Source organism: Mesoplodon densirostris, chromosome 9, assembly GCF_025265405.1.
Source record: "Mesoplodon densirostris isolate mMesDen1 chromosome 9, mMesDen1 primary haplotype, whole genome shotgun sequence".
Taxonomy (NCBI): Eukaryota; Metazoa; Chordata; class Mammalia; order Artiodactyla; family Ziphiidae; genus Mesoplodon; species Mesoplodon densirostris.
Window position 1 is genome coordinate 26,244,928 of NC_082669.1, and position 14,363 is coordinate 26,259,290.

At 42.1% G+C, this 14,363-nt stretch overlaps 1 protein-coding gene across 1 annotated transcript in view; it reads left to right on the forward strand.

Moving 5' to 3' along the window:
- Positions 1 to 14,363, forward strand: part of OGDH (oxoglutarate dehydrogenase) — a 74,423-nt gene that overhangs the window by 1,614 nt on the left and 58,446 nt on the right. Inside the window, exon 2 of the mRNA XM_060107612.1 lies at positions 12,758 to 13,006. Coding sequence (XP_059963595.1) covers positions 12,785 to 13,006 — 222 coding nt within the window. The 5' untranslated portion in view covers positions 12,758 to 12,784. The remainder of the gene's footprint in view (positions 1 to 12,757; positions 13,007 to 14,363) is intronic.

The following is a 14,363-nucleotide window of genomic DNA, read 5'->3' on the forward strand; positions in this document are numbered from 1 at the left end:
ATGTATCATACAATTCACTCTTTCGAGTATGCAGTTCAGTGGTTTGTAGTGTATTTACAGTATGCAGCCATCTCCAAATTTCAGCATGCGGGATCCGAGATCCAGCCCCGGGCCCCCTGCAGTGGAAGCACAGAGTCTTAACCACTGGACTTCTGGGAAAGTCCCAAAATGCAATTACTTTTAAAGACTAACTTTAATTTCAGAAATATGAATTTCTGTTGATTTCATTTAAATTTGAATGCACAGTTTATTAAATGTGAAATATTTACCCTTTTTATTACATGTATATCTTGCACATACATCTATGTGTTTCACATCTGCTTTTAATCAGTCTTACTCCTCACTGCCCCATTTGACGAAAGTACTGTATCATCTCCATTAAAATTTTTAGGTAGTTTTATTTTGGGATAATTGTACAATCATTGAGAAATTTATTTTAGAATGGTATAATTTTGAGAAATTGTACATGCAAATCTATTATATGCAGTTATAACAAATGGTACAGAGAGGTCTCAGTGTCCCTTTACCCACTTTTCTCAAATGATAACATTATACAAAAACTACAGTATTATATCACGACCAGGTATTGACATTGATAGCAGTCAAAATGAAGAACATTTCTGTCACCACAAGCATCCCTCCTGTTACCTTTTTATGGCCATACCCACTTCCATCCTGCTTCCAATTCCTTAGCTTCTGGCAACCACTAATCTGTTTTCCATTTCTGTAATTTTGGCGTGTCAGGAATGTTACATAAGGAGACTCATACAGTAAGTAACCTTTTGGGGTTGGCTTTTTTCACTAAGTGTAATTCTCTGAAAATGAATGCAGGGTGTTTTCTGTGTCAGCAGTTTGTTCCTTTTTATGCGTCCAGGCTATTGATATACCACAGTTGATTTAACTCTCCAACCATTGAAGGACGTCTGGATTGTTTCCGTTCTTTGGCTATTAAGCTGTTATAAACATTTATATACAGGCTTTTATGTAAACATAAGTTTTCATTTCTCAGAGGTAAATGTCCAGGAGTGTAATCACTAGGTCATATGGTGGTTGCACGTTTAGTTTTTTTTTTTTTTTTAGAAATAGACAAACTTTTCCAGAGTGACTGTACCATTTTACATTCCCACCAGTAATGTATTTGTGACCCAGTTTCTCCATATTCTTGCCAGCGTTTGGTGATGTTATCATTTTCTAAAATTTTAGCCTTTCTAATAGATGTGTAGTGATTGTGGTTTTAATTTGCATTTCCCTTATGTCTAGTGATATTGAATGTCTTTTCATGTGTTTATTTGCCATGGGTATATCCTCTTCAGTGAAATACCTCTTCATATCTTTTGCCCATTTTGTAATTGGATCATTTGCCTTTTTTAATGTTTCATTTTGAGAATTTCTTATACATTCTAGTCCTTTCCTGGATATGTGGTTTGCAGATATTTTCTCTAGTCTGTAGCTTGTCTTTTCATCTTCTTAACAGTATCTTTTGCAGAGCAAAAACTTTTAATTTTGATCAAGTCCTGTTGATGAATTTTGTCTTTTATGTGTTGTGCTTTTAGTGTCAAGTTAAGAACTCTTTGCCTGGCTCTAGTTTCTCTTACATACTTTTTAAAAAGTTTTATAGTTTTGTGTTGTACATTTAAATCTATAATCCATTTTGAGTTGATTTCTATATAAGGTGTGAAGTCTAGTTTGAGTGGTTTCTTTCTTTTCTTTTCCTTTCATTCTTTCTTTTTTTTTTTTCCCTCCCCATAGGTATCCAACCAGCAGCATTTGTTGAAAAGACTGTTCTTTCTCCATTGAATTGCTTTTGTTCTTTTGTCAAAAATCAGTTGGTTGTGCTTGTATGGGTCTGTTCTAGAGTTCTCTGTTCTGTTCCATTCGTCTTTTTGTCTATTTCACCATCAGTACCACAAGTCTTGATTATTGCAGCTACATAATAAATCTTGAAATTAAGTAGATTGGTTCTTCCCACTTCATTATTCTTTTTCAAAATTGTTTCAGCTGATCTGGTTCCTTCGCCTTCCCATATAAATTTTAGCATAATCTTGCCTATATCTATAAAAATTCTTTCTGGGATTTTGATAGGAATTGTGTTAAAGTTGTTTATCAATTTGGAGATAACTTCTTTACTATGTTCAATCTTCCAGTCCTTAAACAAGGTATGTCTATTTATTTAGGCTTTTTCTTTCCTTCATCAGTGTTTTCTAGTTTTTAGCATGCAAGTCCTGTACATGTTTTGTTAGACTTATACTATTTCCTTTAAAAAAATTTTTGTTTTCATGTGTCTGTTGATAGTTTGTAGAAATACAGTTGTTTTTTGTATATTTACCTTGTATCCTGTGACCCTGCTGAATTCACTTATTAGTTCTATAAGTGTTTTTGTAGATTCCTTGAGATTTTGTCATAGATATTCATGTCATCTACAAATAGTAGTAGTTTTATTTTTTACTCTCTGATACATACGCTTTTTAGTTCCTTTTCTTGCCTTATTGCTCTGGCTGCAACTCTCAGTGCTACGCTGAGTAGTAGGGATGAGAGTGGACATCCTTACATTGCTCCCAGTTTTAAAAAGATGCATTCAGTCTTTCACCATTAAGTATGTGTTTGCTGTAGGCTTTTGTGGATGCTTTATATTAAGTTAAAGTTCCCCTTTATTCCTACTTTTCTGAGAGTTTTTATCATGGGTGTTGAATTTTATCAAGTGTTTATCTGCATCTATTGATATGAGCATGTGATTTTTCTTCTCTAGCCTGTCAGTATGGTAGATTACATTGCTTTTTGAATATTGAACTAGCTTACATCCCTGGAAGAAACCCCGTTGGGTCATGGTGTATAATTATATTTATATATTGCTTAATTCTATTCACAATATTTTGTCAAGGTTATGTATTTATTTATTTATTTGCATCTGTATTCATGAGGAATATGAGTTTAAAGCTTTTTTTTCCTTTTTCTTTTTTCTATCTTTGTCTGGATTTCATTTCAGGGACATACTAGCTTCATGAAATGAATTGGTAAGTTCTCCTTGTATTTTCTGGAAGAGATTGTGTAGGGTTGGAGTTAATTAATCTTTAAACATTTGATAGAATTCTGTAGTGAAACCATCAGGGCCTGGAAATAACGTTTTCTTTTCTTTTTTTTTTTTTTTTTTCTGCACTGTGTGGCTTGCAGGATCTTAGTTTACCAACCAGGGATCGAACCTGTGCCCCCTGCAGTGGAAGTGCAGAGTCCTAACCACTGGACTGCCAGGGAATTCCCTGGAAATTACTTTTTCAGGAGCTTTTAAATTACATGTGAAATTTCTTTAATAGTTATTTCAAATTGGGTCAGTTGTGGTAGTTTGTACTTTCGTTGAGTTTCTCTGTATCCTTGCTGACCTCATGTCTAGCTTTTCCATCTCTTGTTGAAAGGGGGGTTGAAGTTTCCAACTATAATTGTAGGTTTGTCTTTTTCTCCTTTCTCTTTTATTGGTTTGATTCACATATTTTGCAATTATGTTGTTTGGTGTGTACACATTTAGAATTGCTATATCCTCTTAGTGGATTAACCATTTGTCATTAATATCTCTGTGTCTGGTAATTTTCTTTGCTCTGATGTGTACTTTATCTGATAATAATATAGTCCTTCTGCTTTCCTTTGATTAATGTTTTCATGGTTTATAATTTTTCATCCTTTCACTTCCAACCTTCCTGTATTGTTACATTTGAAGTTTCTTATATTATTGGATCCTGTTGTTTTATCCAGTCTGCCAATCTCTGTTTTCTAATGGTTGTATTTAGGTCACTTACATAACATATCAAGTAATTATTGATACATTAGGACTTAAGTCTGCCATTTTATCCTTTATATCCTCTTTTGTTTTTTGTTCCTCTGCTTTCTTTATCTTGACTTCTTGTGGGTTACTTGAACACATTTTTAAATTCTGCTTTCATTTAAATGTAGTGTTTTTGAGTATATCTGTTTGTGTAGCTTTTTTAGTGGTTGTCTAGGTATTATGTAGACATAGTTTATCACAGTATACTGGTGTCATCATTTTATCAGTATGAAGTATAGAAACCATATCTCTGTTTACATCACTTTATCCTACTCCATTTAAAATTGTCTTTTAACACATTTTTGACTGGAGACATATTATGGCCACAGGCGTTAGTTTCTGCAAAAATCCCCCAGTCAGTAATGTGTTAAATATTTCCTTTACAGACATATCATTAGAACCACATCAGATGTGTTGAAATTATTGCTTCATCAATCACACATCATTTAGAAGATTTCTAGAGGAAAAGGAAATTATATTTACCCATATATTGTCTTTCTGTTGTTCTTTCTTTCTTCATGATGTTGCAAGATTCCTTTTATCATTTACTTTCTGTTTACAGGATCTCCTCTAGCCATTCATTTTGGGTAGGTCTTCTGGCAGCAGATTTTTTTAGTTTTTCTTCATCTAAGAAGACCTTTATTCCCCTTTTGTTCCTGAAGGATATTTTTGCTGGATATAGGATTCTGGATTAACAGTTATTTTCCTTCAACACTTGAAAAGTGTTATGCCACTTTCTCCTGGCCTCCATAGTTTCTGGTGAGAAATATGCTATTCAAGTTGTTTGTAGTTTTCAAAAGCTTGTGATGGGTCTTGGAGTGGATTTCTTTGGGTTTATTTTGTTTGGGGTTCTCTCAGCTTCTTGAATCTATAGGTTTATGTCTTTTTGCCAAATTTGGGAAGTTTTCAGCCATTATTTGTTGGAATAAGTTTTCAGCCCCTTCCTCTTTCTGCTCCTCCTGAGATTCTGGTGACATTTATATTCAGCATTAGGTCTTTTGTTATAGTCCCACACGTTCCTGAGGTCCTGTTCTTTTTTTTTTTTCCCCAATCTGTTTTCTCTGTTCAGATTGTGAAATTCCTTTTGTTCATGTTTGTTCATGTTCATGTTCACTGTTTCTTCTTTCTTCAGTTTACCCTCTCCATCAGGTTTTTTCTTCTGGTTATTGTACTTTTCAGTTCTGGAATTTCCGTCTGGTTCTCCTTTATGTTTTCTTTTTCTTTACTGAGGCTTTCTACTTTCATTTGTTTCAAGCATGTTCCTAGTTGCTTGTGGAGGCATTTTGATGCTGGTTCTTTGAAAATCTTTGCCAGATAATTCTAACATCTGTGTCATCTTGGTGTTGGTGAGCTTCCTCTGACACTTCTGGGGGGGTAGGAGGTGCTGCCTGGTTATGGAGGTGGGGGCTCCTCACCTGGCCTCCTTAGTATCTGTGGGTAGGGACTCCTTGTTACTGCTGTGTGGGTGTAATTTCCCAATTACACCTTTGTGATTCCACCCTGCCTGGGAAGGGAGAGGTGCTGCCCTGTTACTGCTGGGCGAGAGTAGAATCCAGGCTCCCTCCTAGATTGTTGGGGTGGGGATGGTGTCTCATTGTCACCTGGTGGGGATAGACGTCCCTGATCTCCTCTGACACTACCAGGTGGAGTGGGAGTGGGCCACAGTGTTTCTGTGGGGTTGGTTGCAGTAGAGTTGTTATTGTCTAAAACATTCTGTTCTGCTAGGCTGCCCCATTCCTGGTCCTTTGGCCAGAGATTTTACTGCAGCTTTTTTTTTGGTCTACATTAGTTGGTATTTCTGGGTTGCCAGCTTCTTCAGCACCTAGCCTGGAATATATGAGGCAAAAGGAAAACCGAGAACTCAATGCTCAGTCTTTTTGGGCCCCAAGGTCCCTTCCCAGTCTCTCTCCTCTCCACCTTTCAGAGTCTTATGTTTTGTTTTGTGTTAAATGAAGCATCTCATGTTTTTAGCTGCATTTAGTGGGAAACAGAAGTCCTGTATGTGCTTTTTATTTTTATTTTTTATTTTGTGTGTGTGTGTGTGCTGTACGCGGGCCTCTCACTGTTGTGGCCTCTCCCGCTGCGGAGCACAGGCTCCGGACGTGCAGGCTCAGCGGCCATGGCTCACGGGCCCAGCCGCTCCGCGGCATGTGGGATCTTCCCAGACCGGGGCAGGAACCCGTGTCCCCTGCATCGGCAGGCAGACTCTCACCCACTGCGCCACCAGGGAAGCCCCTTTTTATATTTTTAATAAATATTGACAAGTGTCCTTGCTTTCCATAAAAATTTAATAATTTCTACTTTAACCAACACTTTAAAAAAGTGCCTATTTACCTATACCATACACCACTGCATTCAGGGCACCTTTGGTAACACAGTGCCAGTCTGGGAAGGATGGATCAGTCTTCAGACCCATGCACTGAAGCTTATTTGGGGTTCCCACTTCAGAGGTGGAAGCCCCCCCCCAGCAATCTGTTCAGCTACCCACTCCAAATTTACTTACGTTTAGTTTTACCTTGGGAACTTCAGCTTTTTAAGACGTATCATTAGTTGTGGGGTGGGTTTTTTTTTTTTTTCTGGTAGGTTGTAGTCCTTTAGTCATAAACATACTTTTTTTTAAATTAATTAATTTATATTTGGCTGTGTTGGCTCTTCATTGCTGTGCACGGGCTTTCTCTAGTTGCAGTGAGTGGGGGCTACTCTTTGTTGCGATGCATGGGCTTCTCATTGCGGTGGCTTCTCTTGTTGCGGAGCACGGGCTCTAGGTGCGCGGGCTTCAGGAGTTGTGGCATGCAGCCTCAGTAGTTGTGGCTCACAGGCTCTAGAGAGCAGGCTCAGTAGTTGTGGCGCATGGGCTTAGTTGCTACACGGCGTGTGGGATCTTCCCAGACGAGGGCTCGAACCCGTGTCCCCTGCATTGGCAGGCGGATTCTTAACCACTGTGCCACCAGGGAAGTCCCATAAAAGTACTTTTAAAGTGTGCAAAGTTCTTTCATGTTTGCATCATAATTACAAAAAACATTGAGGGAGCAGAAGTGATTGCTTCCTTCACTTTATGGCAAAGGAAACTGAACATAGATCAGTGACACATTTAAGGCTCACACAGCAAGGAAGAGTCACTCTGCCTGTTTGCCCTGCAGGCTCAACCACCGTTTCTGTGTAATAATGGCAAAATACCTTTGTAGTTTAAGAGTACTCTGCACTACCTCTCAATCTCTCAGTTTATGTTTGATGAGGCATCACAAGTGAAAGACGTTGCATTCTCTTGAGATTCTCAGCCAGTAAGAGAAAATTGGTACTTGTGCCCTCTCTGTACATAATGTCTTTGCATCACTGCTAAAACTAGAATAATGGATTAACAGCGATAGGTATGTAGCAAGCATTGTTTTCTTGATTCATCATGAAAATCTTAGTGAGTCCAAAACCAAAGAAAAGCAAAAAACAAAAAGCCTCTCAAGGTAAGTTTTTTTTTTAATGGTTCTTAGGCAACACACAATGGTAACAATCATTTAATGATGCATGTGCTTTTCCCTAAAAGACTCATGTCCTGAGAAATTGCCCAGGCTGTTTTTTCCTCTTTAATTACTCCTCTGCCTAGCCAGCATGAGGGTGGTAGACGTCGGAAGTCAGTTTATCTCCTCATCCTGTGAATGGGGAGGTGGCCTTGGGTAAGGTGTGTGCTGCCTGACTGGGGAATGTCCAGGCACAGATAAAGTTCTGTTTCATTTTCCTAAGGGCAGAGCGCTGAACCCTTAAAAACAAATTTTGCTTTGGTTTTGGGGTTTTTTTAAATGTTATTTTTCTCAAATGTATAGATTTATACTTGCATCTTGAAATTAATGGGTTACAGATAGTGTCACTTTGTGTACTTTATTGATAGGGATAGGCTCGTTTATGTTTCTTCTTAGACTTTTTTAAAAACAACTTTACTGAGGGGCTTCCCTGGTGGTCCAGTGGTTGGGACTCCATGCTTCCACTGCAGGGGGGCGTGGGTTCTATCCCTGGTTGGGGAACTAGGATCCCGTATGCCGCGCAGTGTGGCAAAAAAAATAAATAATAAAGTTTAGGTTTGGGCAAATCTGTTCACAAACATTTAAAAACAAAAAACTCTATTGCGGTATAATTCATATAGCATACAATTGACCCATTTAAATGGTACAATTTAACATTTTACAGTATATCAGAAGGTTGTGAAACCATCAGCATTATCTATCAATAGTTTTAGAACATTTTCATTCCCCACCCCACCCCCCCAAAAAAACCCATACCCATTAGTTGTCATGTCTTATCCTTGCTACCCCCAGTCCTGGGCTTTCTGTCTGTATCAGTTTGCCTCTTTTATTTATTTATTTATTTATTTTGCGGTATGCAGACCTCTCACAGTTGTGGCCTCTCCCATTGCGGAGCACTGGCTCTGGATGCGCAGGCTCAGTGGCCATGGCTCATGGGCCCAGCCACTCCACAGTATGTGGGATCTTCCCGGACCAGGGCACGAACCCGCGTCCCCTGCATCGGCAGGCGGACTGTCAACCACTGCGCCACCAGGGAAGCCCCAGTTTGCCTCTTTTGAACATGTTCATATAAATGAAGTCATACATGTGTTTTTTGTGTGTGAATGACTCTTTTCACTTAAAAGTTTCACAGTTCATCTATGTTGCAAGAGATATCAACATTTCATTCCTTTACATTGCCTAATACTATTACGTGGTGTGGCTATACCACATTCTGTGTACCCATTGATCAGTTGATGGACATTTGAGTTGTTTCCACTTATTGGCTCGTATAACGCTGCAGTGAACATCCGTGTACAGGTCTTGTGTGGACGTATGTTTTTGTTTTTCTTGGTTGTATACCTAGGAGTGGAGTTGCTGAGTCATATGGTAATTCTATGTTTAACTTTTTGAGGAACTGCTAAACTGTTTTCCAAAGTGACTGCACCAGCTTAGATTCCCACCAGAATTGTATGAGGGTTCTAAATTCTTCATGTTCTCTCCAATACTTGCTTGTGTTGATTGTATCTAATCTAGTGGGCATGAAGTGGTATCTTGTTGTGGTTTTGATTTGCATTTTTTTCCCTAATGACTAATAATGTTGAGTATCTTTTAATGTGCTTATTGGTCATTTGTGTGTCTTCTTGGGAAAAATGTCTGTTCGTATCCTTTGGCAATTTTTAAAAAATTAATCAGTTTATTTATTTGGCTGCGTCGGGTCCTAGTTGTGGCACGAGGGCTCTTAGTTGTGCTGCATGCAAGGTCTTCTCTGTGGCATGCAGGATCTTTAGTTGCAGCAGGCAAACTTCGTTGCATCATGTGGGGTCTAGTTCCCTGACCAGGGATCGAACCTGGGCCCCCCTGCATTGGGAGCGTGGAGTCTTAACCACTGCGCCACCAGGGAATTCACTTTTGGCAATTTTATTTTTATTTTATTTTTTAATATATTTATTTATTTATTTTTGGCTAAGTTGGGTCTTCGTTTCTGTGCGAGGGCTTTCTCTAGTTGTGGCAAGCGGGGGTCACTCTTCATCGCGGTGCGCCGGCCTCTCACTGTCGCGGCCTCTCTTGTTGCAGGGCACAAGCTCCAGACGTGCAGACTCAGTAGTTGTGGCTCACGGGCCCAGTTGCTCCGCCGCATGTGGGATCTTCCCAGACCAGGGCTCGAACCCGTGTGCCCTGCATTGGCAGGCGGACTCTCAACCACTGCGCCACCAGGGAAGCCCCACTTTTAGCAATTTTTTGATTGGGTTATTTTTATTTTCATTATTATTTTTTTTTTTTTTGCTGTACGCGGGCCTCTCACTGCTGTGGCCTCTCCCGTTGCGGAGCACAGGCTCCGGACACACAGGCTCCGCGGCCATGGCTCGCGGGCCCAGCCGCTCCGCGGCATGTGGGATCCTCCGGGACAGGGGCACGAACCCGTGTCCCCTGCATCGGCAGGCGGACTCTCAACCACTGCGCCACCAGGGAAGCCCCTATTTTCATTATTGAGTTGTAAGAGTTCTTATCAGCTGTCTGATTTGCAAATATTCCTTTTACTCTTAGCCTGTCTTCTCTTTTTTGATGGTGTCCTTTGAAGCACGAAAGTTTTTATTTTGGTGACGTCCAGTTTGTCTATTTTTTTTGTTGTTTGTCCTTCTGGTGTCCTAACTAAGAGACGTTGTTTGTCTCAAGGCTATGAAGATTTATTCCGTTTTAACGTGGAAGTTATAAAACTTCTAAGAGTCTTACAGTTTTAGCTCTGACATTTAGGTCTTTGATCCATTTTGAGTTAATTTTGTATATGGTGTGAGATAGGGGTCCAAACTTCATTTTTTCACATGTGCATCTCCAGTTGCCCCAGCACCGTCTGTTGAAAAGACTATTCTTTTCCCATTGAGAATTTTTGGCCCCCTTGTCAAGTAGAAATATAGTTCTAAACCACAAGTCAGAACACTTGGACTTTTTGGACAACCCGAAGCTTTCATGAAAGTGTTTGAACAACTCAGTGTTTCTACCAAAAATGGTGCACTATTCGTAATGTTGACTCTGGAATTGGAAGGATGGAATCTGAACCTACCAAAGTCTGAAATGTATATACCTGCTGCCTGCTCTGTGGGTGCATCAGATTGTGGATAGAGAACAGCTGTTCCTGGTCTTCCCAGGGTGGAGGCCGGGGATGTTGAGCCATCTGCTGAAGGGCAGGTTTTCCGATGAGTCATCTTAAGGGAAGTTTGAAAACTGCTAGTGACAGTGCTCGGCAGCACTGAGCTATCTGTCAGATTCGGTGACAGGTAACGTGGTCTGTTTCTAGTATCATATTGGGAGGACTGCATTGGCAAGAGCACATGAAATGAGCAGTTGTGTGCTTGTCAGTGTGGTGCCTGTTAATTGGTTTTCGCAGCAACTGAATAATGACAAGTTAATGGTGGTGATGATACTAATGGAGGTGATGCTACTGCTGTGTTCTAGGAGAAAACCCCAACTCAGAGGCCATCGAGTGTTTCAAGCTGCCTAGATAATAATGACATTGGAGGAAAAAAATGAGTTTTTCTTTGGACCTGAATTTTTTTTTAAATTAATGTGGAAAGCAGCAGTGGTAGTATTTTTGCCATCAGTGTCTTTCTTTGTCTGCCTGTTAGAGAAAATGGGAGTTTAGTTGGAGGGAGGAAGAACTACTGAAGTTACTTAAGGTTAAAAAGAAAAGGAGTTCAGATTGCGTTCTGTAGCAAAATATAGGCTTGTTCATCTTTAATATTTAAGGAGCAAGTTTTTGTTTGTTGTTCAGTTTGTTTTTAAAGTACCTGTTCTGCTTTTCCCTTTTGCTGACCTGTCTTTTCTGAGCAGGAGAACAGGCCAGACACTCTCTCTGTCAGTGTCCTTTATGAGTATTCTGATCATATTTGGCTTAAGAGGAAGGGTTCTTATAAACTGTGTAGAGGATAGTTTATGTAACATTTATTTCTGGGTAATTCTCAGCATGTCTCAGAGCTTGGATTTCCTTCAGGCAGGAGTGGAGGTGGGGTGTAATTCCAACTTTACAGCCAGGGCACTTGCTTTAAGGCAGATTTAAGGGCAACCATGTGTTAGGCCAGCAGGTGCCGTATCTCAGGGCAGAGGGCCGTGGTGAGCCTCGTCCCTGCCCTGGGGCTCCCTTCCCCTCCCACAGCCTCTTTCGCTCTGACTGGAAGGTGCCGGGATTTTTATGGGGAGAGGAACTGCACAGCATCCATATCCCTTCCTGACAGGGTCCCTTCCCGGAGGCATCTGGATTCTGACGCATGCGTGGAAGTGGTTCAAGACCCCTCCGGGGACGGTCTAAACTCTTTCATGGTCTGGTGGGTGCATCAGCTGCTTTTGTAAAATGGCTAGTGTAGATGGAGTTACATACTAGATTTAGTAAAATTACAATCCTCAAACTCAAGGTCCATTCAACCTTGGGGAAAACTTAAACTCAGAAAGGTGACCTGTAAAACAGAAGAGCTAGCGCCTGCCTTCTAGGGAGTTGGTGGGGTTCGTGAAGAGTCCTAACATGTCAAGTTGATGACCACAGAGCGCCCCAAGGTAGGTAGATACTTGTGTAGTCACTGCTGCCCGTGCTTCCTCCTGCAGAGCCCACTACCTTGCTCGTCAGCCCTCCTCCCGCTCCCAGTCCCAGGAAGCGGGGCTCAGGACCCCTGGCTGTCCAGCTAGTCCACCTCTCCTGCCAGACAAGACGATCCTTGCTCATCCCCTGTGTTCTGCACACCTTTCCGCCTCTCTGTCTTTCCTCCTCCTGATTCTTATGTTTAGAATGCCTGCCGTTCCCGCCTCTCCAGAGCGAAATCCTCCCTGTCCTCCACGCCCTTCCCCAAGCTTTGCCAGCCGCTGGACAGGAGCACCTGGGAGGAGCGGGTTCTCCCGTGGAGTTTTGTTGGCATTTTCTGTGCCTCTCAAGCGCTCAGTGCTGTCGCTGTAATTTTTAATTTTTTTTTCTGCTGCTCAAAGATAAATTATTTGAGGGTGAGCAAAATATTTTTCCAATGTCTCCCTGTTCTCCAGAATACCATGAGTCCAGCGGGTACTCGGTAGTCTCTGGATAGATTAGAAAGTATCTTTCTCATTTTACAATTAATCTAATCATTAATTAATCTTTGTTGCCTTTTCCTATAATTGTTTTATACAACGTATAAACTTACAGGGCGTCACATATTTATCATGATATATCGTATCCCTCACACTACATTGAAACTTGCAGGCGAAGACCATAACCTCTGCAGCTGTGTTCTCTCCTCCCCACGTCGAGCACAGACCCTGTACATAGGAGGTTGGTCAGTTTGACTACCTCATGCTGTGTCGTGCTCTCTGAAGCGGGGCACGCGGCCACAAATGCATTTATAGGGTCTTTCTCCTCCAGCCACAGTCTGCGAGGTTTTCCCCCTGTAGCCTTGTCTGCTACAATGCTTTCTAACTTTTCTTTCTTTTTTTGGTGCAGACAGTCGTGAGAGACTTCGGGACAAGAATGTTTCACTTAAGGACTTGTGCTGCTAAGTTGAGGCCGTTGACGGCTTCCCAGACTGTGAAGACATTTTCACAAAACAGACCAGCAGCAGCTAGGACGTTTGGGCAGGTCCGGTGCTATACTGCCCCCGTTGCTGCGGAGCCCTTCCTCAGCGGGACTAGTTCGAACTATGTGGAGGAAATGTACTATGCTTGGTTGGAAAACCCCAAGAGTGTACACAAGGTAAGGCCCAGAGGAGCAGGTGTCTTCGTGTGTTTGGAGTCTTGGCCCATGGTGGCTGGCCGTCCAGGTAAGTGCATGTGTTCTGAGGACCGTCGAGAAGGAAGGCAGGCAGGTGGCTGGAAGCCCCACCGACCCGAGTTCTCTGCGTCAGCCCAGCTTGGCCGTCACACCAGGCCCAACCGGAACCGCCTTCTCTGGAGGGGCGTGTCCCTCTCTCCGTGCGCGGCGCACTCAAGGCCTTGCTCCCTGGAACAGCCAACGTGTTAAACCGGCAAGGATGTGGAGAAGCGCTTGCACCACTCCCAGGCTCTCACCAAGGCTGCTGCAGGATGGTGATGCTGCAGAAAGGAAGCCCACGGAAGGAAAGGCCCCGCAGGAAGCTCCTCTGTCACACTGTCCTCAGAACACCTGAAAACCATTTCATGTGATTTCTGTATAAATGACATTTTAGATCAGTATGTTCACGTTTTTCTCTTGTATTTGAAAGTCAATTCTGTGAAGGCTTCCTTCTAAATTCTCTGTGTTAACCGGTGAGGCTCCTCCTTAGAGCCTCTCTCTTCACACGTTTACTTGATACAGAGCGTGCCTAGTGGGAGAACTTCTTCACAGCATTTTGGCCAGTGATATTTATGGGTTTTGATGACTGTTCCTTGGTTTTCAGGTCAGGCAGCTGGCCCAGCAGAAGCTGGAGGGTAGATCCCCAAGTTGCTCAGACCCCTTGTGCCCCATGGCGGGGTGTGTGAAGGAGACAGTATGTGTGAGGTGCTCAGGGTCTGCGCAGAGGAAGGGCCCACCGGAGGCTGGCTGTCGTCACTGTTGATCTGGCTCTTTCCTTGTGAATTTTGGGGACTTGTTATCTAAAGGCAGCCTGCTTCCATTGGGCCCTTGAGCGTAAGCTTTACCCTTTTACCCTGAAGCACTAGTGACATTTAGATTGGGTACGTTTGACTGCGGGAGCCAGCAACCCCGTTTCATCAGGAATGCCGCCTCTGGGTCTGAACCTCCTTGCCCAGCAAGGTTTCCATGGCAACCTGGAAGCTGCATTGCTCCATGAGCAAGATGAGACCTGGTTTCCTATGGGAGGAGATCTGCGGTGTGTTTCCCAAGACTGTAGACAAATGCACTGCCCGGAAAGAAGTGCCTCTGCCTGTGATGTCAGATATTAGTGGTTTCTGAAGACAGTTGCTACAAGGTTATCGCTCAAATAAACCTAGCTGAGAGGTTTCAGAATCAGACTTTCATCTTGTGTCCAGGCTGTCCCTTGCCTTCCTTTTCTCAGACGTAACCTCTTTATGGAACCAACCAAGTCTTCTTAAGTTATATTTGGTTTTGGGGAGAATAGCACGTGAGTGAGCTA